The 25129-nt window shown below is 49.0% G+C and overlaps 3 protein-coding genes across 4 annotated transcripts in view; 2 read left to right on the top strand and 1 right to left on the bottom strand.

Moving 5' to 3' along the window:
* Window positions 1-2605: 2605 nt before the first annotated feature.
* Window positions 2606-10923, top strand: slc1a5 (solute carrier family 1 member 5). The gene is made up of 8 exons (XM_028963068.1): window positions 2606-3386; window positions 6977-7019; window positions 7094-7153; window positions 7227-7393; window positions 7662-7895; window positions 8519-8710; window positions 8795-8929; window positions 9097-10923. Exons 1-8 carry the CDS (start codon window positions 2842-2844, stop codon window positions 9311-9313), a joined length of 1593 nt encoding a protein of 530 aa, XP_028818901.1. The 5' UTR covers window positions 2606-2841; the 3' UTR covers window positions 9314-10923.
* On the bottom strand, window positions 10442-16940 carry fkrp (fukutin related protein). The gene is made up of 3 exons (XM_028963069.1): window positions 15987-16940; window positions 14578-15061; window positions 10442-13207 (listed from the first exon to the last, which is right to left on the bottom strand). The coding sequence occupies exons 2-3, from the start codon at window positions 15052-15054 to the stop codon at window positions 12116-12118; spliced, it is 1569 nt and encodes a 522-aa protein (XP_028818902.1). The 5' UTR covers window positions 15055-15061; window positions 15987-16940; the 3' UTR covers window positions 10442-12115.
* strn4 (striatin, calmodulin binding protein 4) overlaps window positions 16738-25129 on the top strand; it is a 22685-nt gene continuing 14293 nt past the window's right edge. The window contains exons 1-4 of one of the 2 annotated variants that reach the window (XM_028963065.1): window positions 16738-16808; window positions 18081-18351; window positions 23951-24054; window positions 24947-25023. In XM_028963065.1, coding sequence (XP_028818898.1) covers window positions 18094-18351; window positions 23951-24054; window positions 24947-25023 — 439 coding nt within the window. In that variant the 5' untranslated portion in view covers window positions 16738-16808; window positions 18081-18093. Of the gene's footprint in view, window positions 16809-17197; window positions 17209-18080; window positions 18352-23950; window positions 24055-24946; window positions 25024-25129 lie in introns of those variants that run through there. The other variant, XM_028963066.1, reaches the window with a different exon arrangement.

Below are 25129 nucleotides of genomic sequence, written 5' to 3'. Positions count from 1 at the left end.
GAAGCTACAGACCACAGAGTGACTCAGCACACTGCTCAACACTAATGGTGCTGTACATTTGCAGCTAAGTGAGGTTCACAGTTCAAGCTTCAATTTAGTTCCTTTTATTGCCTGAAGAACAGAGAAAACGGATTTACACGAGGAGAGAGGAGGAGAATAATAATAATAATAATAATAATAATAATAAAAAAACAGCCCCCTGACTGTCCTCCAGTGATGATTTGCATCTGAGGTATGCATCCATCTTCTAGCCAGGTCAGCACTGGTTATGGGTGTGTGTATTTTGCAATGGATTCTCCCGTGGACCTTCTTACCTGCCCTTCCCATGCCACCGAGGGCACGCTGCATTGTGTTCCGCCGCTTTCGGTGCCCCAGGCTGCAGCGGGGGGAGCACATGACGCCAGTGTCATGTTTCCGCTGCCTTTTGTTCCCTCAATCATGTGCTCCCAGAATCGCTTTACGCAGGTGCACCAAGGACACCGTGCTTTGTACAAGCATGCACACTCAAAAAAGTGATTTGTCGGGTTAACTTAATTCAATTATGAAGGGTGCCATTTGCCTGCTTTAGTTTCAAATAGCATAATTCAAATGTGTGGGAAAAGGTGTCATAATTGAACAAATCATTTTTTTGAGTGTAGGGACTTTTGAGTGTAGGCGGCCCCAAAAAAGGCGACAACCCGTCTCACAGCAGGCTCTGCACGTTTTGAGAGCCCAGCCTGACGAAATATTCTCAGTTCAGCTTCCCCTCATGCTGCCATCCATGCCGGAATGGCGTCTCTTCCATCATAAGGTGATGTATCACACTTTTAAACTTTGGTGTCAACGAGTCCAGAACGTCCAGCAGAATGTCCAGCTCTGGGGCGACTGAGGTTCTCAGGGGCACCCAGAAGGTCGGCTTTGCAAAACATACACAGCAGGGTGCCCAGTGGCGTGTGATCTGATGCATTCACCCCATACGTCTGTGTTTTCAAGACAGGGGCCTCTTGCGTCCCCCCGGTGCGGCTTTGATTTCCTAATGCGGCCGTCTCTGTCCCACAAACTCTCTGGCCTTCTCACGGCGGCAAGGTTAGCCTGTGTAACTCTGCCTGCATGGAATGAAGAAACAAAGATGAGCCCTGACAAAACAAAATGGCGAGGCGAAAGACAGGTCCCCCGTCCAGGGAAAATGCTGGGACGGTATTCCCAGCGTGAGAAATATACGTTTGCTGTAAATCCAGACCCTTCTTCTCCTGGACCACAAAATATCACGTGGAGAGGAATGTTTTCAGTAAACCTCTCTGCTCCTCTACACATTAGCTAACAGCCTGGGTTACGGATTGAACATCCATGGAGTCTTCTGGATAAACTGTAACGAACAGTCTTCCCTAGCTTTTGACCTAAATTAGTTCCGAAACTTTGGTTGGAAGGATGGCGAAAGTTGCCGCACTTGTCGAGAGATTATTGTGCTGCCTTATCTCTCGAACACATATACGTACGAACGTGGAATGGCTTGACCTGGCTGCGCTTCGGCTCGGATTGGGTTCATTCGCCTCTCTTTATCACGGCGGCCTGCTCCCTGCAGTCCTGTTGGGCTTTGAGCTTTACCTTCTCAAGCTCCCTTTGTGGATGTCACTGTCAGTGAATTGATTTTACCACTCGTTTCCTGACATGAGCGGGTTAAAATAAAACGACCCAGTCCATTCCCTTACGCTCAATTCATTTTTCATCAATCAACGTGACGTGGAAGTCGTTTTTTTGACTGGAATACGACGGGCAGCCTCCTTCAACCCTGAACTCTATTGATTACAGAAACAGTGAACTAAAGCGGGGTATTTTTGTTCTTACAGTAAAAAAAGTAACTCTCTTAATGACTTTATGGCCACGCTGCAGGAATTGCATTGTTACAGCAGGCCCTTTCCGCTGCTACCTATGGTCATGTGGGACGATATGACTGTATAAGCCCAATGTCCAATGATGTGAGAGTTCCTAAAGCACTCCCCCTGGAAGCAGGAGGGCTTGACTGTGGCAAGTGTGGACAAGGGAAAAGGATGCAAGATTAAATGTTTTGATCAGCCACAGCCTTTAATTATGCAGAGCAGCCCTGACCCGCTGAGGGAAGACTTTGATCTGGGGAATTTGAGGGCCAAGTCAATTGCTTGACCTCTTTGTCATATTTGTCAGCCATTGACGAGCAATTTCTGCAACGTGCCATTTTGCGAATGCCGTTGCCATATGTGTTCTGACAGCTTTATGACCTCTGGGAACATCAATTTATCCTTAATTGTCTAATAGTGATAATCTGGCCTGGGGTGAAAACATTCAAAAGGTATTTTATTCCCCTCTGATTTGCTTTAAAATTGTGTCACTTTCGATAATTTCAAATGATATCCAAATTATGTTTTATATAATGATCATCTACTGTTTTTACACAGCACAATTCAAATTGTGAATGAACTTCACTACTGCAAACCAAAGGCTCAAACCCCAATTATTTTTATTTCACTTTAAATATGACCTTTTAAAATAAAGAGAACACACTGAATGAGAAGGTGTGTCCAAACTTTGGCCGGTACTGTCTGTACGTTATAATGTGTTCAGTTTTGAATTTGAACGCACTCTGTGCAGCGCTGTGGATTAAGTAGATACTGGAGACGCCCCGCCCCCCCGCCATCTGACCACGCCCCGCGTGACGTCACGCCGGCAACTAATCTCCTATTTCTGCGGGCTTTGCGCTCAGGATGTACATGTGCTTCAGACTCGTACGGCGGCGCCTCGTCGTGAGCGCGTCCTATTCGGCTTTTTAATAAGCGGCAAAACCAATTTTTGTTGTATTTATTTATCTTTTCCCCGACCCGGTGCGCCATGGCCGAGAAGATAACGATAGAGGAGGGTAAGCCTTCCAACGGAGACGCGCATTCGGACGAGCCCGCGATGGCTTACGGACTGGGCGACCTCAAGAAGTCCCCCCCGACGCTGGGGCAGAGGCTGAAGAAGTTGGCCATGGCCAACTTGCTGGTGATCCTCACGGTGGCCGGCGTGATCGTCGGGGTTTTCATCGGACTGGCCGTGCGCTCCGCGGGTCTGAGCGCCGTCCAGATCATCTACTTCGGCTTCCCGGGCGAGCTGCTGATCCGCCTGCTGAAGATGATCATCATCCCCCTGGTCGTGTGCAGCCTGGTCTCGGGGGCGGCGAGCATCGACCCCAAAGCCCTGGGCAAGCTCGGCGGATGGGCGATGCTCTTCTTCCTGGTGACCACCCTCATCTCGTCGGCCATCGGCGTGGTCATGGCCTTCATCATCCGGCCCGGGGCGGTGAGCGGCGACGGCTTCAAACCCGCCGGCCTGGGCGACGCCGCCGACGTGCCTCAGTCCAAGGAGGTGGTGGACTCCTTCCTGGACCTGGTCAGGTAAATTCAGAAGAGCCGGGTTCAAACCCCACTTACTACCATTGTGTCCCTGAGCAGGACACGTAACCCTGAGTGTCTCCAGGGGGGGACTGTCCCCTGTTTTCACATAATTAACATCTCAATGCAGTTAAATTCAGAGTTGATGGTCTTTGGCGATAAAGGTCAACCCGTGACCCCGCGCTAATTCCACGAAGACCCCGACCACGTCGAAACTACGACACATTGTCGCCCCGCTGATGAGGTGACCCCCCTGCCCTCGGCGGCGCGCACTGAAATCGCCCCGCGCGGTTGCGTCATGTCCCGACGCGCGCGTCCGTTTCCGCCGCGCGTTTTCTGTGCGAACGGTCGTTCGGACCCGAGTTCGAGTCTAAGCAGCTGAGCCGCCTGGTGCGTGGTGAAATTGCGAGAGATATATATATATATATATATTTTTTTTTTCAGCCTCCCTTTTGTGTTATTTATTCATGATGTACACGTGTGGTTTATTTCCCTCTCCCGGTGTCATGTTGTGTGTTGCGCCTGTGCAGTACAGCGTCACTTCCTGGATGTTGCGGGTTCGACAGCTCAGGCCGCATCCCCGCCACAGAACGAAGCGTGTCCCGTGGGCAGGCGCTCGCCCTGGGTGGCCACCGGTCGCTAAATAAGCCGCCGTGGCTGTGACTTGCCGGGCGGCGGTTGTGGTGCTCCATCTGGAAGGCGGGCGTGTTTTTACGCGCTTCCTGTGGAGCGAGACACTTTGCTGACTGTGCTGGCACCAGCCGCCCCAAAGCCGTGACTGACTAGTGGAAAAATGTTCCGTTCCGGATCTGGGAACATTACATTCCTTCCGTTTTCTTAACAAGACCCCTTAGTCATCAGCCAGGAGTTTTTGGCTTCTTCGTGTCCCACAGGCCAAGATGGCGTGGCTCCCGTTCATGTGGAACAGTAAAGGGAAAACGTGGCACATTCCAAGCGTCGTTTTACAGTCATGTGTATGTATAAAACACCAACTTGCCATGGCTGCTTTATAGGGATGGATTCATAAAAAAAAGCAAGGATCACCCCATATTTGTTGGGGGGTGGTAGTAGCCTAGTGGGTAAGACACTCGTCTGTGAACCAGGAGACCCAGGTTCAAATCCCACTTACTACCATTGTGTCCCTGAGCAAGACACTTAACCCTAAGTGTCTCCAGGGGGGGACTGTCCCTGTAACTACTGATCGTAAGTCGCTCTGGATAAGGGCGTCTGGTAAATGCTGTAAATGTAAATTTCATTCTTTTCCAGTCCTGTTCCAGCGAACCTTAAATAAGACCACGCGGCTCTTAATGGGCAAGTCCCGAGCGTGATGTCCACAGTGTGGGTTGGAAACATTCCACCGCACACCTAATCATTATACAAGCATGTGACCGGGCTATTCGTCCTTTTCCCCGACCCGCGTTCGGCCCTTTGAGTCGTTATGCAGAGGTGGTCTGGACTTAGAACCGGTCCCAACCCACATCTTTTCTCAAGAAAACGGCCTTTCTTCTGTTTCAGCACTGAGCGTTGTTTGATCGGCGTTGTAGATTATGTGAAATTGTAAGGCTGCTTTCATTAGTCCCATTAAGACTTGGCTAATGCCGCTTCAGATTTATGCGTGCCCTCGGTCAACTTTGACTCTGGTTTCTCAAAGGCTCCATTGAAATCGGATCACCTGAACCGGCAAGGACTCGGTTCTCAGAACTTCCCCCGCGGGCCGATAATGGGTTTGGTTTAAACACTGGTCCTTTATACCATCGAGCCACGATGGACTGGCACTCTTCAATTCCGACCTCTCGTGATCCTCCTCAATTTTTCGTTTCTTCTGTCTTCACTCACAATACCCACTTCTGCCAAAGAATAGGAGTCAAGTGGCCCTAGAAGGTTCTTTTTGGAAACGAAATATGTTCCGTAGCTATAATAAATGTCATTTCCTCTGAGATGTGAGTAATCTATTACTAAACTAGTGCAGCACAAGACATTACAAGAATGCGTTTAACCCACGACGTGTGACGTCATGGCGTTCAGCTTACGTTTGGTGTATGTTGTATCAGCGTTGTCGTTCGACAGTTTTTTTTTTTTTTTTTTTTTATATGCATGCCAGCTCATACAGTCCCCGTCGCCACCCTCCCGGGCGTCGGCCTTCTCTCAACTTCACTTGACGGCACAAAAGCAAACACGTCACGTTTTGTGTACCCTTCACTTGCGATAAATGGCACTTAAAGCTTGTCACCTTCAAGTCGGCGAGGGCTGAATACGCGAGTTGGGTTGGACTTTAAAATCCGGTTAGGCACGTGGAAAAACTCGTATATGCTCGGCCTGGTTGCTCTCGTCATGCAACTTTTATTATCTGGGATGTTTGGAAGCAGAATCATTGCCAATTCGATTTCTTACATGGACACTCTGTTATGAACCACCATTAATGAAGATTCTCAGGAATGTCACAAAATTCACATGTCTGTGAGTGTATGTATATGTATGTAGCTATAAAAATTACGCACACACCTCTGCGTTGAAGGGCAGCTCAACCCATAAACGCCCACCCCAGGGGCGAACGTTCACTTGCAGTCTGCTGAAGAATGCAGGAAAGTGGCTGAGCTCTAACTTTGCGTTTCGAATCCAGCAATAAAGTGAGTTTTACAGTTGTGGCCCATATTCAGTGGTGTGCGTGTTCGAAGATCGCATTCAACCAGCCCGCGTGTCCCCTACGCTGCCATTAGGTTTTTTTTTTTGACTCTTATGTGACTTCACTGAATAGCAGATGAGGGGATGGGGTCACCCTCTCACCCCTTTTTACCAAGAGCCCTGACGTGAAGTTGTTCCTTGAGGTGCATACGCACAGGACACGTCACTTCTGTCTTTATATTATGAATCGTTGGGAATTTTTCTTTTGTAAGTCACTTCCTCCTGTTACTTTTTAATGAATGGTTGGACCTGGCAACCAAAAGCGTTCCTCTTCTGAACGAGGACCTTAATGTCCACACATCCATGCCGACAAGCTCATCACAACGCCTTGGTCCTCGAAGCAGATCGAGCAGACCACCCACTCGTTATTCCCCTAATCCCGTATTACTCCCATTTCCCTGAGTGCGCGCGGACCAAAAAGGCATTCCGAACTACTGACCCTCCTGGAAGCACCGGGTGCTGAAATCCCTAAAGCCCCACGGCCTTCCCTCATGGCTGAGCGGAGTCGGGTTCGAGTGGAGAGGCCCAGCGCTAATCTTTCTTCTTTTTTTAATGTAATTACATAATTCCAACAATTCCATAATTCTACATTGTCCTGGTGAAAGGGCAACATGTCCGCTGTATGTCAGATTGTTGAATTGAGACATGACAGCCAAAAATGTACTGTTTTACACAGTTAAATTGGCAACTAACTATGTTAATGAAATCTTGTACGTTATTAGAAATAAAAGGTGAAAAATGTAACATCTTAACATCAAATCAGAACAAAATGTTCTCGCCACGGTTATTAGGTAAAATAAATCCAATTGTTTAGTTAATATCTTAATAACTCAATACAATATTATCTCAGTTTTGTGCTTCTGCGCTGTATGTAATAAAATTCATTTTATACTTTTTTTTTGGCCCGACAGGAACATTTTTCCCGCCAACCTGGTTTCCGCAGCATTTCAGTCAGTAAGTGAATAATAAGAATAATCCATTCGGATCTCACCGAGCTGGCTATTTACGGAATTGTCCCCTGTTCACAGTATGCCACTCAGTACAAACTGAAGGAGGTGAACGGGACCAGCAACTTCACCGTCGAGAAGGTAGGTGGGGGGCGAAGCGGCTCTCTCTCTGCGGCGAGACGCACACGCCGACGCTGTTGCCGTGTGTTTGCAGATACCGTTTGGGAAAGAGGTGGAAGGGATGAACATTCTGGGCCTGGTGGTGTTTGCCATCGTCTTTGGCGTGGCCCTGCGGAAGCTGGGGGAGGAGGGGGAAATCCTCATCAGGTTTTTCAACTCCTTCAACGAAGCCACGATGGTGCTGGTTTCCTGGATCATGTGGTAAGAGGCTCCGGATGCAGCTTTACAGCTTGAACGTGGCGACCCGAGCAAATTGGTTTAATGGCAGTCCTGACCGGGGCCGTTATTATCAGTTGTCATTACTGACTGTTTCACCTTCCTGCTCTTTATTTATTGATGGTTCAGTACACAGATTATACAGCACAATGTTGGCTGGAGGTCACCAGGAACATGAGTTTGCACATGAAGATGCGTTCGTGGTCCACGTGTCCATGAATGACAACGTTTTTAACCGCTCTGCCCTCTGCAGGTACGCTCCTCTGGGTATCATGTTCTTGGTGGCGAGTAAGATTGTGGAGATGGATGACGTCGGGATGCTGTTTGCCAGCCTGGGGAAGTACATTGCCTGCTGCATGGTGGGCCACGCCATCCACGGCCTGCTGGTCCTCCCCCTGATCTACTTCGTCATCACGCGCAAGAACCCCTACACCTTCCTGCTGGGGCTGGTCACTGCGCTGGCGACAGCCTTCGGCACGTCCTCAAGGTGCGTTTCAAGCCTTCCATGCGCCTTTTTTCTACGACATCTCCCTCATGGTATTGCGGATGTATTTTTCGAGTTATTTCTGCCTTTGCAGCGTAACTGTTTATGACACAGTCTCTTGCATTCGTCTCTTGAACCTTGATCGTTGCAAATGGAGTTTTTTGGAAAGTCTGGTATCTTTACACCTCCTCTGTACACTAAACGTTGTTGCCATGATAACGGGTGTGACCCCCTGGAGGGTCTTTGTAAGGGATTGTGGAGTACAGAGGGCGCCATTGCGGCACAATTAATTGATCTATATAAAGTGTTCAGAGAGATCACTTTATATGGATCTATGATTATGGCCCTGCGATATGAAGCGCTGATAATACAAAAAACTACAGATCCCATAATGCAATGCCTCAGTTGCCTTGCCCAACACTATCTGCACACTGCAGCTTCAAAGTCACCAAAGCAGCGTGCGAACTCAGTACATAGGGAGCAGCAAAGTGCGCACTGCATTATGGGATCTGGAGTTTGTGTGTTATCAGCGCGTCATGTCACCGGGCCATAATAACAGATCTCGCGGCATGTGGCCCAGTTTGACACGTGTTATAGAGCCTCATCTTTGTTGTGTTTGTGTTCAGCTCAGCCACACTGCCCCTTATGATGCGCTGTGTGGAGGAGAGGGGCGTGTCCAAACACATCAGCCGATTCATCCTCCCAATCGGGGCCACGGTGAACATGGACGGCGCCGCCTGCTTCCAGTGTGTGGCGGCGGTGTTCATCGCTCAGCTGAACAACATCCCTCTGAACTTCATCCAGGTCATCACCATCCTGTGAGGTTTTTCTTCTTCAAACCGCAAAAAAATGTCATGCAGCGTGATGAAAGCGTTGGAACTAAAGCTCCGCCCTGCTTCCAGAGTGACCGCGACCGCGTCCAGTGTGGGAGCAGCAGGCATCCCGGCAGGAGGGGTTCTGACACTCGCCATCATCCTGGAAGCGGTGGGGCTGCCCACCAGCGACATCTCCCTCATCCTGGCCGTGGACTGGCTTGTGTAAGTGATTGGGGGGCGTCGCGCGTTTTCTGCTACTGAGACGATGACGCCGGGGGGGAAGAATGTGACGTATGGATCTAGATGCTGATGGTGGACTTGTCCGGATACGTTTCCAGACGGGTTTGTGCTGATGTGGTGTCTTCTCCCGTCTCCCTTGCTTCCTGCAGCGACCGAACCTGCACAGTCATCAACGTGGAGGGCGACGCCTTTGGCGCAGGGCTGCTGCAGTACTTTGTGGACCGCACGGCCAAAGGGGAGCCAGCGGCCGAGCTGTCCGAGGTTACGGCGGCCGAAAAAGACATACACGAGCACTCGCCCCTCATGGAGAGACGAGGACACGAACAGGAAGTGTCCAGGCCCAGCGAAAAAGAGTCAGCCATGTAAAGCTGCTACCCCCTCCCCCAAATCCTCCCCACCCCTGGTCCACCAACTGTACTCTGCTTATCCCTGACAATGAGGGGATAAATGTCGTATGCTTCCACCCGGTCCCCGTCCTTGACCGTATCGCAATGCTCCGATCACTCTTAATCCAGTACGTTAAAGAGCTGGAAGGCTGAAGGTTCTTTTTTTTTTTTTTTTTTGTATTTATTAGAGGCCAGTATGGAATCATTTTTATTAATTATATCAAGGTTGTTTATGTTTTGAAGTCTTTTTAATTTAAGTCATTTAAGGAGCTTTTATGTTTCCAACTTTGAAAAGTTGAACCCTCCGTTTGCTTTTTTTTTTTTTTTTTGTAAATCTTTGTAAAGCCATATTCTGTCTCGAGTTACCCACAGTAGGATCTTGCAAAGCCAAAGCCGTTTAATTTCACAAGGTCTTCTTTGTTTCCTATAGGCTGCTGCTTGATTGTGTGTAATGGAGATTTTATTTCTTTTTTTCTTTTTTTTTAACTCAAGACTTCATTTGTGGACCAGGCTTAATTCTGCACAAGAACCCTCGACCCAAAGCTTTTACAGTGTTGGGCCTGCAGCCAGTTGTATGGCTTTTTATATCTGTGTCTGGAAGTGAGACTGAAGTGGTTAACCCATACATTTCCTTTACTGCTCTCTCTGCTGGGCCGGTGGAACACTGAGACACTAGGCCCTGTCCAGCCTGTGACCTCAAACTGACCAGGGGTACCATAAAGGGGCTGCGGACAGCAGGTACCGTTAACAGATACAGAGCAGATGAGGTCTGAAATGTTGAGGGGCGACCAGTTAACCCCAAACATTTTCATTTATATTTGCTGGTCAACAGCGTATTTTGATGTATAAAAAAAAAAAAAAAAAAGTTAAGAATTTGAGTTGGACTTCTAGTATCATGACAGGACCCTGCGTTTGACAAATCTGCACAGTTACTGGAATGCTCAGTAGCACAGGCAAGGGTTTTTTTTTTTTTATAGCAATTTATATGATATTTTCAGTACATGATTTCAGATGAACTCTGCTCGCTTTTGCAGCTGCAGACACCTCTGCACATTTAAAAAAAAAAAAAAAACGCTTATCTGTTATACAATGTTATACTGCTGCATGTTTTTCTGTTGTCCAGAAGTCGGTAGTGCAATATGTGTAATTGTCAAGATTGTTCTTACCAAAGTTGAAGAGCTGGGCTTCCTAAGTCTTGAATAGCACAGTGTGTGCGAGTACGTGTTGATTTTGTTCCTGCTGTGGGTGAAGATCACGCACCGTGGGAAGAAGGGTCCAGTAAGTCCGAATTCGCCAAGAATAAAACATTTCCCAGCAGGCTCTGGGCCCTTCGGTCAGGCGCGCTCTTTGGGGGCGTTTTCTACATTCTCAGTCCTGCGACAGACTAATCATTCCATCACTTATCAGGGTGACTTGAGTGCTTGCATGTGAGGTGTTTGTTTTTTTTTTTTGTTTTTTTTCCAGTGGTCATGAGACCCGCCAATCTCTGTCAGAGCCAAAGACAACCGCTGGTACTACAAATACCTTCAGAATGTACTCCTCACCATTTGTTCCATTAAAACAGGAGACTTTCTTTCTTTTTTTTACAAATCCTTTGAGTTTGACATTTTCTTAATTTTTTTGGGGGGTGGTGGTAAATTGGCATAGTTCAAAATGAGCATTGTGTTGTATTTTTTGGGGTGGGGCAATCTGTTCTAGATTACAGGAACCTCAATTTAAGAAAGCACCCTGCTCGCCTTACCGTGCAGCGGAATAATCTATGAAGGAAAAATCTCCTGTTTCACAGTCAGTAAACGTGTGGCTACTGAAAGAGGAAGGAAACCGGACCCGTCCCCGGGAAACACACCACCGCGGACTTTGCACACCCTACAACGCACGTAGGCCCTTACTGGGTTTAATTATTCAGCTCCAAGTGACTCCTATGCACACACACAATCCCTCGTGTGTGTACCCTGGGTGAGTCTGGCAGCCGTGACCCCCCGAGTGGTCATGGAGACCGAAATCAGCTGTATTGGCTTCTGGTTTAAATGGCTGCAGCGCCTCCTGGTGGTTGGGATTGCAGTACAATTTTGCAAAAAAAAACGAATTTTCTAGTAAAGTAAGGCATTCAAATCATGATGTGCTTTTCCAACGTTCATCCTGGAAAAGGTATTATTCTCAGACAGGGCAATAATAAGGTACAGATGGCACTGAATGGGTCCAGTGTAGCTGCAAACAGGAACCCCGAGGAAAATTCCAGTGGTTCATTCTCAGCAGGTGACGACAAAATATTAACACGTAGTAAAACAATAAACTGTGCAAACAATTGTTAATAAAGTGAACCTATGCCACACACCGTAAGGTGTTCTCACGGACAGTAGTCTCGCTGGTTGACTCAGGGCTTGTGCTGCCACAATAATTAAAGCAGTAAAGTGGGGGTTTGGCCTGAATTTTTCCCCCCCAGTTAAATAGTTTCTTTAAATAATAATAATAATCGGATATTTGTCCTATAGAGTCGTGTTTCCACGTCCCTGTGAAAGACTTGAAATCATCCAACCATCTGTAATACTAGTCCAATTCGTCTTGAAGACTCCAACACCAGCCAAAATGTCCTGGGAAGGCGCGGCCCTGCTCAGGGAAAAGCCGTGGAGGAGAGTGTAACCCGGAACTCCACCAAAACTCCTCTCTTCCGCTCGAGAGAAAAAAACACAAGGAAGCTGCCTGGTCAGAACTTTCGTTCGTTTAGAGCGGTTTGTCGCTGGGCTTTTTGGCAACATAATGCCGCCATCTCCTTGGCGTGATGCTACTGCCGACCCTTGTCCAGCCTCTTCTTGGCCGGGTTGGGGTACTGCGGGTTCTCGACGACGCCCTCGCCGAACTTGAGCTCCAGGAAGGCGCGGTGGTTGTTGGGGCCGTAGGCAGTGATGCCGGCAAAGGGCATGGGCACAAGGGGCTGCAGGAAGTGCTCCGGGAATTCCACGTCCTGCTTGTGCTCGGTCCACGTGTCCTTGGTCATGACGCCGTTGCGGGCGTAGAAGGGCCACAGGTCCACGTGCAGGTGGTTGACCTCGCTGTACTGCACGCGGTAGAAGTCGCCCTCCACGGCGCGCTCCCACACGTAGCCGTTGGCGTCCACCAGCGAGCCCGCGTCCAGGTTCTTCAGGTAGTCGCAGTTGGGCACGTCCTCCAGGTAGATGCCCAGGTCCACGTCGTAGTCCCAGGGGATGATGTCCTGGTGACGGGCCGCGCCCAGCAGGGTGCCGCCTTCCAGCCAGTAACGGACGCTGGAGCTCTCCAGGATGCTGATGACGTATTTGGCCGTCTCGCGGAGCGCGCGCAGGCAGCAGGGCGGGGTCCAGCGCTCCAGGTACAGGTAATCCGGGGTGTCGTCCCGCACGGTTCCGAAGCACCGCGGCGTCTCCTTGCTGCACCCGAACCACTGCTCCTTCCCGTCGTACTGCACGAGGTGCTTGATCCCGAACGCGCGCATGAGCTTCGCCGTGGCCTCCTTCTGACCACTCTCTGCCTTCCACTGGTTGTGGGCGGAGCTGAAAAGCGGGCGTCGACTGGTGGCAAAACAGGGCCCCTCCAGCAGCTTGACCCTCCACCCTCGCAAGGCAGTCTGCACAAAGAGCGAGTTGAAGAGGGGTCTCGCCAGCGGGGTGGAGAGGTTGAAGAGGTCCTCCGAGCGCAGCAGCAGCACGGCGTCGCCGTGCAGCGCGGCGCAGACGCTGCCGCTGCTGCCCGTGGCCCCCGGCCTGTAGGAGGCCGTCCACTCGCGCAGGCTGACGCGCAGCTGCAGGCACTGCACCGCCGCGCGGCTCAGCACCGGCGAGGCCACCATCCGCACGGCGCCTCCGCCCTCGCCCTCCAGCTCCCGGATCAGCCGCTCCACCTGCGCATATTAATAATAAAGTCAAGCGATTGCCATTGCGATACACGGCAGCACAGCACGCGGTGCACACATCGAAAAGTGTCCTCTGCTTTTAACCATCCCCCTTAGTGAACAGTGGGCAGCCATGACAAATTTACATTCACGGCATTTACATTTACGGCACAAAGGGACAGTCCCCCCCCCCCGGAGCAACTCAGGGTTAAGTGTCTTGCTCAGGGACAAGTAAGTAGTAAGTGGGGTTTGAACCTGGGTCTTCTGGTTCATAGGCGAGTGTGTCACCCATTAGGCTACTACCACCACATGTAATGTAAATGTACGGTGATTTGCTCAGTGGCACCCTGGCGGATCGGGATTCGAACCGAATACCTTCTGATTACGGGGCCTCTTCATTAACCGCTAGGCCACCGCTGTTCATTCACAATGAACAACAGAACAAATCCAGAGTGAAGAACCCCATGACCAGTAATCCGTCAGTACAGTAAATCCCAGTCAATAATGCACTGAGATTGTTGTCAAGGGAGAGAAAGAGCACGAGGAGCAATAAATAGGGGTACAAGCCAGACATTGGCTACAAGGAATAAAAAAAAAAAACGAGAGCTTCCAGTTTAACCGTGCATTTCGTGCCATGGGGGTGCACTTGATCGACCCTCCAAATGGAGTCAGCCTTCTAAAGCCCCAAAAGTTACATCTGTTCCCATCCGTCTCCCAAAGTGAGACTCAATACGCCGCTTCTGACAGCAGCTTAACAAACGTGGTTAATGAGCACAAATGTTCGTTTTACTGCAGTGTGAGGTGATGTGGGGTTTTTTTTGTCAATTAAGCCTTTCGGACTTTTCACGTTGCAGAGAGGTTGGGCTGCTATCCGGCTAGTAGGAAACCCATCCTATTCCGCGAGAGCCAATAATGAGCCCCTTCAGGAGAAGCTCGTATTCCGCCACTGGATTCGGTCATCAGTGACATTCCTGGCGCATTCGCATAACGTAATGGCCGGCGGGCAGCTCGTTGTAGCGATGTTAAATGACGTCTGGAACGTGTGCACTGGAGCAAAAGTATGTGCACCGAAAGTCTGTCTGTAGGTTGGGTGGGGGTGGCATTTGTTTTGTCACGAGGAACGCTGCAAAGTGATGTGATCTTTGGTGATAAACCTTCCCAAACCCACACACATTTACATTTACAGCATTTACCAGACGCCCTTATCCAGAGCAACAGGGACAGTCCCCCCCCTGGAGCAACTCAGGGTTAAGTGTCTTGCTCAGGGACACAATGGTAGTAAGTGGGGTTTGAACCTGGGTCTTCTGGTTCATAGGCGAGTGTGTTACCCACTAGGCTACTGCCACCCTACACATTGTGCCGTGAACAGAAGCCTCTACCTGTCGGCCGTGCTCGAGCTCCACTCCGTCAGGAACAAGCAGCACAAACTCCGTCTGCACGTGGAACTCCGGTCGGTGGGCCTGCGGGGGCTGGTCCGGGGCGGGAACGAGCGGCAGGAGGCGCGCCCCCTCCGGCAGAGCCAGGGGCGGATACGGTGGGGCGTCGGCCACCGCCAGGAAGGGCAGGTCCGGCCTCTGCCGCAAGAACGAGCGCGCCACCTCGCCCACGTAGTTCTCGAAGTCCTCGAACTCCCGGACCAGCACCGTCACGCGGGGCCCTCTGGCCTCCACGCCGCCCGCCGCCTTGACCCCTACGAGGCCGGCGGCCGCCCCGCCCGAGCCCTTCTTGGACGCCTTGCCGTGCTGCTCCCTCCGCTTCTCCATCATCTGCTGCTGGGCGCGGGAAACGTAATACAGGATCAGCAGGTTCAGCGCGATGGCCCCCGCGAGCAGGGCCTGGCAGAAACTCACGCGCATGCTGGTCCTGGGGGGAGAAACCGGATTAGGTGCCATATAATCGGACGCTGATGTCCTAACTGATGTCCTAACGTGGTGCTCATCCTGGACGCCCTTTTTTTTTTGCTCATAATTGTGTGGTGAGGACGAGGCTGAATTAGATGAACTGTCTGGGCAGCCTGGCCGCCGGCGTGAACTGAAATACCCGTTTTAAACGCGCTCGTCTGGTCTCTAGCGGTCAAGATGAAAACCTACTGCGCTGTGCAAAGGTTTTAGGCGAAACGAATTTCAGTAGCTCTCAAATTGTTCTGGGAGAGACTACCTAAAAGTATAGACACGATACGGGCAATAATGATTTGCAAAAATCAATGATATCTAGTGATGTGCTAGAAGAACTGGGGTTTGGTCGCCCTTATCCAGAGCGACTTACAATCAGTAGTCACAGGGACAGTCCCCCCTGGAGCAACTCAGGCTTGCTCAGGGACACAGTGGTAGTAAGTGGGGTTTGAACCTGGCTCTTCTGGATCATAGGCGAGTGTGTTACAACTCAGCATACATGCTTTATAAGAAGCTGCTGTTAAAAAAATACATTAGTACATAAAAAATTGAGTCCTATTATCCGAGCCAGGGGACCTTATGTTTAACATGCGAGTCAATTACGACTCTCCCACCTGATCTGACTTCACACGCATGTTACAGCGTGCATCAACTGTGCACCAACTGTGAGGTGTGCAGCAACTGTGCACCATGCAGCAACAGTGAGGCATGCAAGAACTATGTAACGTGCAGCGTGTAGCAACTGTGCAGCAGACTCGACTTTTTCTTGTTGATGTTATCATGCACTGAAACGGAAACTTCACTCCCATGCTGCAATGAATTGGATCGTTAAGTCACTGACCCCCCCATTAAAACATTACAGTATCCTGCCGGGGCATTTCAATGGTGCAACGTACCTGGGTCCAGCAATGCCTTTCTGCACCAGTGCTAGCTGCTGAAACTGCTTGGGTAATACATCATAATGTCATCCTTGAGTTTTATAGCATGCTTTTTTCTTTCGCTAAAGCGTCACTGCGACTAATATTCACCGCATCGGTGAGATGCATGCGAACAGCGACATCTCGTAATGGGATCATTTCCATAGACTATGTACTTGATAAAAAAAATTGCGATTCCCGATTCTTTCTTTTCCCAGGAATTCCCCGCGATGCAACCAGTCAGAGAGCCGCATCCTCGCCAGTGTCGTTCCGCATTTGTGATACAGGAAACTCCGCGGCGATCACTATGTGGCAGGAAGTTTCCTCTGGGTTTCCACTACTGCCAGGTTCGCCTACTTTAAGCCTCTTTGCTCTTGCGCTTTCGTGGGTCGCGTATAAACCTTGGTACACGCAGCTTGATATGCAGTTAAATGGATTTCGTGACTCAGCAAATGAAACCAATAACAAAATATAGTCTAACTAATGGTGGCTATATTGAGCCAGAAACTCGAAATTCATTTACACTTTGCGTTTCTATCTGTATGACAAACATTCTCCTTCCATCACCCAACCCTTTACCAAATAAGCCACAATCACTCTTTTACGTTAATTAAATTTTCTACACTACATTCGTTGTTAGTTATCCTTGTGTTTTGTTAAGCCTGGTTACACGTGTCTCTGTCGAGATCTGGCAACACCAGCCTTTTTTTGGCAGACGGCTACACGCCGTCCGGAAGCCGCGAACACGCTGGTATCACTATTTGGCAGCGGCTCACTCCGAGAGCCAGCGTCGACGAGAAAGTAAAGCGATACAACCGTGTGTGTGTGAGAGAGAGCGAGAGAGAGAGAGAGAGGTTGAGAGAGAGAGGGAGTGTGTGTGAGAGAGAGAGAGAGAGAGAGGGAGGGTGTGTGAAAGAGAGAGAGGAAGTGTGTGTGTGTGTGAGAGAGAGAGAGGGGGGGAGCTAGAGAGGGAGTGTATGTGAGAGAGATTGAGGTAGAGAGGGAGTGTATGTGAGTGAGAGAGGGCGTGTGTGTGAGCGAGAGAGAGAGGAGCGCTTGAGAGGGAGTGTATGTGAGTGAGAGAGAGAGAGAGGGAGTGTGTGTGAGTGAGAGAGGGTGTGTGTGTGTGTGTGAGAGAGAGAGAGGGACGGAGGGAGTGTGTGTGAGCGAGAGAGAGAGGAGCGCTTGAGAGGGAGTGTGTGTGAGTGAGAGAGAGAGGGAGTGTGTGTGTGTGTGAGAGAGAGAGAGAGAGGGACGGAGGGAGTGTGTGTGAGTGAGAGAGAGAGAGGGAGGGTGTGTGAAAGAGAGAGAGGAAGTGTGTGTGTGTGTGAGAGAGAGAGAGAGAGAGGGAGGGTGTGTGAAAGAGAGAGAGGAAGTGTGTGTGTGTGTGAGAGAGAGAGAGGGGGGGAGCTAGAGAGGGAGTGTATGTGAGAGAGATTGAGGTAGAGAGGGAGTGTATGTGAGTGAGAGAGGGCGTGTGTGTGAGCGAGAGAGAGAGGAGCGCTTGAGAGGGAGTGTATGTGAGTGAGAGAGAGAGAGAGGGAGTGTGTGTGTGTGAGAGAGAGAGAGGGACGGAGGGAGTGTGTGTGAGCGAGAGAGAGAGGAGCGCTTGAGAGGGAGTGTGTGTGAGTGAGAGAGAGAGGGAGTGTGTGTGTGAGAGAGAGAGAGAGAGAGAGGGACGGAGGGAGTGTATGTGAGTGAGAGAGAGAGGGAGTGTGTGTGTATGTGAGAGAGAGAGAGAGAGGGACGGAGGGAGTGTGTGTGAGTGAGAGAGAGAGAGGGAGTGTGTGTGTATGTGAGAGAGAGAGAGAGAGAGGGACGGAGGGAGTGTATGTGAGTGAGAGAGAGAGGGAGTGTGTGTGTATGTGAGAGAGAGAGAGAGAGGGACGGAGGGAGTGTGTGTGAGTGAGAGAGAGAGAGGGAGTGTGTGTGTGTGTGAGAGAGAGAGAGAGAGGGACGGAGGGAGTGTGTGTGAGTGAGAGAGAGAGAGGGAGTGTGTGTGTGTGTGTGTGTTGGGGGGGCGATATTATTATCGCTCTCGCCGCTTTTTTCACCTCCCTGTGCTGCCCGCAGCCCCGACGAATCCATGGAGGCGGAAAGATCCGGTGGAGTAACGGGGGGAGCGAACCCCACCACGGGCGGCAGCGGCGCGGGGCGCAACCCGAACGGGCCCAGATCGCTGCTCGGACCCGCCGCGGCCATGTCCGCCGCGTCCCAGCCCCGGGAGCCGCAGGACGGCGAGCCGGGCCTGTCGCTCCCCGGGATCCTGCATTTCATCCAGTTCGAGTGGGGCCGCTTCCAGGCCGAGAAATGTCGCTGGGAGGCGGAGCGGGAGGAACTCCGGGTAAGCCGCGGGAAGCGGGACCGTGCGCGGCCGCCACAAAGGACGAGGACACGACAATAAAACGCGGCCGTCCGTAATAACTCGGAATTAATGTACAGAACGGCGCGCGTCGTAACTTATTACGGCCGGTGTTCGCGGTGCAGCCTGTTGTTGTTTTGGCGTCTTTGTGTGATTCCGGGACGGGGGACGGGGGACGGTGTCTTGACTCTCGTTTTACTCTCCCGCCGCGGGCTTCCTTCGGGCCGGTTTGACGGTCCAGGCCCTGAAGGTAAACAGCGAGCTGGCGGCGGCGGGTTCGGCCTTTATCGTGTTTGTCTGTCGGTGCTTCTGGCTTCTGGTCGTCACGTGACCGTTTGTAAATCCAGCGGCCACATGGCGACGGGCGATGACGTCGCGCCGTCTGCCAGCGTTGGGATTCTTTTTGTCCCTGTCTGTCCCTCAGTCTGGCTCCACGGGGCCGAAATGTCATCTTAAACCTCGAATCTTTATGTGAAAACATCGATTCAAGTTCGTTTCAGGTCGTCACCAAGCAGCTTCGTAAGGGACATAAATCCCACTTACTGCCATGTGTCCCTGAGCAAGACACTTAATCCTGAGTGTCTCCAGGGGGGGGGGGACTGTCCCTATAACTACTGATTGTAAGTCGCTCTGGATAAGGGCCTCTGGTAAATGCAGTAAAAAGTCACCAACGTCCTCATGGGGTATGAGCTTCTTTGCTTGTGTCCGTCTCTGCGAACGGCGAGCTGGTGCCACCAGAGGATGGGGAATTTGTAAGATGATGCCAGGGCCCAGTGGCCAGCGAGGACGGATGCTTTGATTTTTTTCCACTGCAGCCTTGGTTCCAGCGGAAATGTGCCGCTGAGCGCAGTTGGCTCGTCTGTGCCTTGGGCTAGGACACATGTGGGGGACGTGTATTTACTTATATAAATAATTCTCTTTGTCTTACACATTGACACACACACTTATGTGGTGCCATACAAGGTCTAATAATAGAAGCGTGAGTGACATGTGGCATCCAGGCGGACTTGCTGTTATGGGTGGTGACAGAGGGACTGGTCGTAAAATGAAGACACCTGTGGCTGTGTGTCCCTGTCCCCTGTACATTACTTTCTCATGACCAGGGGTGTCAGAAAATATCGGTACAGTAATATATTGCGATATTTTACGTGGTGATATTGTATCAATACGCAGACATCAAATGTTGATCTTTTTGTCTAGCGTTTTCTGTAGTGTGGTCAGCAGAGATGAGAAGTATGACCTCCACTCCTGTAGATGGCGCTGTACCGATGGGTAGTTTAATTTACCGCTTGGCACTTCAGGCAACGTGCAATCGCAAAACATGACCGGTCGATCTCACCATCTTGTATTTCTGGTAAATTGTAGAATTTCATAATATGTACAGAATCACAATATATACTCATGACCCATGCTTTGCTCAGTGGCACCTTGGCGGTTCAGGATTTGAACCGGCAACCTTCCCATTATGGGTTCACTTCCTTACCCGCTAGGCCAATCACTGCCCCAACGATTGGCGAAGCAGGGATTTGAACCCAGACGGCTGCGCTAAAGATGGTATAAAAAATTAGCAAAATGAAGATTGTATAATATATATTCTCGTTAATAATTGAAGCGTGAGAATTTTGAACTTAAAAGTGAAAAAAAATTCCGATGGAATTGTGTGCTTCCATGTCACGTAGATGGACTCTCATGGGGTCTCGTACCTTTAATCACTAGGCTCGAACTCCGCCCTAATTGAAACCTCTGCTCGCTTAAGCATGACGTGCTGCAGTTTACTTCACTTGCACGGACATCATGCACACTCTCTTGCAGCGTAAACGCCCGGTTCCTTGCCTTTTGGGTTCTAAACTAAACACACCCTACAGTTGGTTCCTCTGTTCTTCAGGTCCCGGATTCGCTTTCCCCTAAACTCACAGCATCTGCAAACACGCCGCATTCAGCACGAAGTTGGGCTGAACCGTCCTGTGCACCTCGGGTCCTTTTACTTGTTGGTGTAGCTGATTCATTCACCAAACTGATTATTGATTGGACTGCATACCGGTATTTTATATACTGTGTTTGTGTGTATATAAAAAAAAAAGTGAAGTGATTGTCACATGTGATACACAGCAGCACAGCACACGGTGCACCTCAGTGGCACCTTGGTGGATCGGGAATCGAACCGGCAACCTTCTGATTATGGGGCCGCTTCCTTAACCGCCAGGCCATCACTGCCCCATATAGATACCTACCCTCCTCCACACGACTAGCCGAGACTATCACCACTTTTAAGAAGAAGGTGAAAACCCTCTTATTCCAAAAATATTACAGATAAATTTAACACATACACATGCATACACATTTAACAAACAAATACAAGATGTATAAATACATTATAATTTTTCTTAGTCTAGCACCCAACACTCTCCGAGCATGTTCTTCAATGACAAGTCTAAGCCTTATCAGGGCTCTTAGTTTGTATACTTGATATTCTATAGAAATCGAACGAGAATTGCTGGTGTCTTCCCATTGTAAGTCGCTTTGGATAAAAGCGTCTGCCAAATAAAGTAAAGTAAAGTAAAGTAAAGTAAAGATATATAGATATATGTCATGGTCATATGGATAAAAAGATTTGATCGCTGTCTGAATCAGTGTGGAGTGGCCCACTAACAAGATGCACTGACATTTGACTAATATGCTTCAAATATAATGTTAGAAAATGCTGCTTGAATGTGAATTGCACCGTAAAAGAGTGTAATAAAAATTACAGCTCATGCATATTTCGGATTAGGCCGATTGTAGCCGGGCAGTCTGACGTTCCTCGTTGCGCACGCCAGCGTATTGACCGGACCATTTAATTCTCACTCGTTTTAGTTAGGTATGTTACTAACCTTTTAAATAAATAAAATACTTTAAAAAGCCCCACGTTAGAAAATGCCTCGATCAGACGATGGTCCGCGCCGGTTTTAACGCGAGAAAGCAGCAGGCTGTTCGTGTCCGCGTGAGGTGGAATATTCCGAGGAATAAATTGCTCCGTGTTGCGACAGCCTGATATTTACTCCTGTGTAATGAACGTGGTTGATAAAGTTTCACTCTACTCATCCCAAAAAAATCGTCTGTTATTCCGTGATTTTTGACTTTAGCTTGTCCAGGTACTTAAAAATAAAAATGAAAGTCAGCACTGACTTGCGGGGGGGGATACGCAAACTTCAAAAGTGCTTTTGACACACAAACCCACATAGAGCCGGCAGGCCGCTCGTCCCAGAAAAGTCTGTTCTACTTGTTGAAGTGACTCTCGGGGGGCTCTGAGGAGAGTGGGCGGCTGCCCTTGACCCTGTTCTTAAACACCGGAGAGCGCAATACGCCGGCACGTCCGAGAGACAACTAATGCACATAGTTTACTCCAGTTATTCGTTTTCACGGGACACGTATTGTGAATTGAATACAGGTGCACGCTGGGACCTTTTGTTCCATCCGGAAGAGTCGTATACCGGTGTCTGTTATATTTGGAAGCAAGACATTTTATTTTTTTTTTTTAAACGTTTTTTTTTGCTCCTTATCGAAATGTCACCGGCCAACAGGAAGTGGCCTTTTGTGCACGTACGCCTGAGGAAGCGGAGCCGGACCTTTTTTCTTCCCCATATTGATAGTTAGATATTTAGGACTCCGAAAAGTCTGGAGGTGTCTACGGGAAGAGCGGCGCCCGTCTTGATGCACGGTCCGACGAGCTTCGGCTCGAATCCGGTTTAACCCGACGTGTTCGTGCAAGTGTGGTTTGGGCACGTCCTCGCCGCTGTCCTACCCAGCAGTAGGAGACAGAGCAAGAGCGCATGTGAAGTTGTCACGCACGGTCCCGGCAGGAAGACGCTTTTCAAAAGGGTCTGGTGACAGGGGGGAGGGCCCGGCCCAGCTGAGGAAGGGGACGAAACGAGGACGCGGAATATCTCCCGATATTGCCGGCGTCTTGACATGTCGCACTTTACATCTGGTTGCCGTCGGCCTGCAGATTTAATCTAAATCTAAAAATATGCAAATGACCCAGATGCTCATGTTTTAATGGTATTTATTGGACTTTATCTGAGCCTGGATCGGTGTCTCGCCGTATCGCACAGTGTGTAAGTGTGTGTAATTGGTGTGAACGGAGGTGAGAATGAGATTATTTCATCCCCGGGCTTGGGTTGTATTCCTGCCACGACGCTATTCGGGTGTATTTTTAACCCGCAAAGCAGCGACATTGTGACGTTCCTCTTTCTTTTTGAGTGAGTGAGTGAGGTGAGTGAGGTGAGTGAGTGAGTGAGTGAGTGAGAAAAAAATATGGGCGCATAAAGCAGGGATCTAGTTCTCAACTAAAAAAAAAAAAAAAACGGAGGTCACGTCGATACAACCAGCTGTTTGGGGGAGGGGGGTCTCTGTTAACGCCCAAACATACATACTAAGAACATATTTTATTCTGAACCAATCAGAGATGGTGAAGGGCGGGGCCTGCCTCTGATTGGTCACGGGCCAGATATTCCTGTACGTTTGAAAGCGTGCGTGCTGCAGTGAGTGGATGTGGCCACTGATTAGAGATTTAACCAGGCCTTAAAAGTTGGACCTGAGCCCGACAAGTACAGCTTCTTTAAAACCCCACATTTAGTTTTTGGCGGCGGGTGTGGATTACGAGCCATTTATACATTTTTCTTTTAACACAATTTCTCCTCAGACTTTGCTTTTGTTGCCAGTGCAGCCAGAACGTAATCGGCAGAAGCTAGCATCCATTTTTGCGTTAATCGGAATGAATCACCAGACCGCTCATTTACCGCCTGAGCCCAAGCCAAATGGTGCTGAAAAGGCATGATGCAACTCCACTGGCCGCGTGTCATCATCAGGCCGAGATGATGATCACGTTCAAGCCCTTGAAACACTTGCACTGTTCATTTAGATTTTCTTTTTATTCCATCTATCGTGTTTTAATTTCAGCTCAGTGAAGCACTTCAGGCACCAACACGTTACCTTTTTTGGTAAATCGTGCTTCAAATAAAGAACTTTCTGTTAACCAGACTGTCCATTAATGCTATATTCACAGCGTTTTAAACCAAAAAACAAAAATAACAATGAACCTGTAAAACTGCAATATTAAATGCAATGCCGTCAAAAAAATTGGTGCTCCTGAGAAAGTAAGTTAGACGCACCGTTGCAACAAGCTAGTCTGGGATCCTGTAAAGGATGTATGAGGTTCTTAAAATAAGTAAATAAATAAAAGAACTCCCATCATCCTTTGTCCAGATGTGTCCCAGTTGTTGTATCTCTCTGATTGATGTGGTTTTATGCTCGGTAGGACACCATGGTGCGCTGATGAGAGGCCGGCGAGTGAAATCGCTGCCTGCGGCCGCTCCTTCCCCCGGGCTTCACATTCAATCGTGTTTCGGTCGGGCCTGAATATAAACACACTGTGCCATTTTACAGCGTCTACTTAAGTGTTTTATTTCTGTCTGTGAGAACAGAAAAAAGCCAAACGTTGTGGTGTGGGTCTGGAACGGATCCCTTTCTACGTGTCGCCTTGAGGTTTTTTGTTTGTGGACATGCACATTTGTGAAAGGTTTGTGTGTGTGTGTGTTTACAGGCACAAGTGACCTTCCTGCAGGGGGAGAGGAAAGGGCAGGAAAATATGAAGCAGGACTTGGTGCGGCGGATCAAGATGCTGGAGTACGCCCTCAAACAGGAGAGGTGAGAAATCAAACCTAGACCTCAGGTCAAAGCCTCATCCCGAATGTCGAATTTTACCTAATGAATTGCGATATTACAGGTGATTTGGAAAATGCACATTTAAATCTGTCTGATAATCAGTGTTGTTGATAGTGATAGGCTGTGTCTTCTGTTTAATTTTTTTTTATAAATTTGAAAATCAGGTTTTTTTTTCACATTATGGGGTGTTATGTGTAGAATCCTGAGGAAAAACATTTATTTAATCCATTTTGCAATAAGGCTGTAACATATCAAAATGTGGGAAAAAGTGAGGTGATATTAAGAATGTCTACAAAATTAACAAATTGTGTAAATGATAATGATGTAATTTAATGGTTTTTAAATTTGTAAGCATATTGGTCTCTTGTAAGCATTTAGGGTCTCTGCTCTTATGTAACCAATAGGGTTTTTAGAAAGTATCAATACAGCAATATATTGCGATATTTTTACGTGGTGATATTGTATCAATACAGGGACATCAAATATCGATTTTTTTTTTTTTGTATACAAATTTGGCCCAGCAGGTGGTGCTGTCGAGCGTTTTCTTTACTGAGGTCAATAGAGATGAGAATCTGACCTCCACTCCTGTAGATGGCGCTGTACAGCTGGATACTTTGAATCACTGCTTGGCATTTCAGCTCGTTTTTTACATTTTCATTGAACTGTAGAATTTCACAATATATTGTGATAAAATCATATCGTGACCTGTGTACTATGATGCCGTATCGTATCGTGAGATCCTTGCCTATTCACACCCCTAGTAATCAGGATATTTATTGACTGAATGAAACCTCACTCCCTAGGCTGCTTCAAATTATGCTTGTCAGACTGCTGTTCTGACTTTTTTATTTCTCTCTAATGCTGCCACCATCAGGGCCAAGCACCAGAAGCTGAAGAGTGGAAATGACCAGAGTCCAGGAGAGAAGAAGCCAGAGACTGAGTCTGATCTTGGTAGTGTAGCAGTGCTCTCTCACACACACAAACTATTCTGTAAGGACCAAATCTTTCACTCAACGGTTATCTTGTCACATAGCATTTTGCAGATAAACCAAAGCAA

Source organism: Denticeps clupeoides, chromosome 19 (genome assembly GCF_900700375.1).
Source record: "Denticeps clupeoides chromosome 19, fDenClu1.1, whole genome shotgun sequence".
NCBI classification, from domain to species: domain Eukaryota; kingdom Metazoa; phylum Chordata; class Actinopteri; order Clupeiformes; family Denticipitidae; genus Denticeps; species Denticeps clupeoides.
This window is presented reverse-complemented; position numbering and strand designations above follow the sequence as displayed.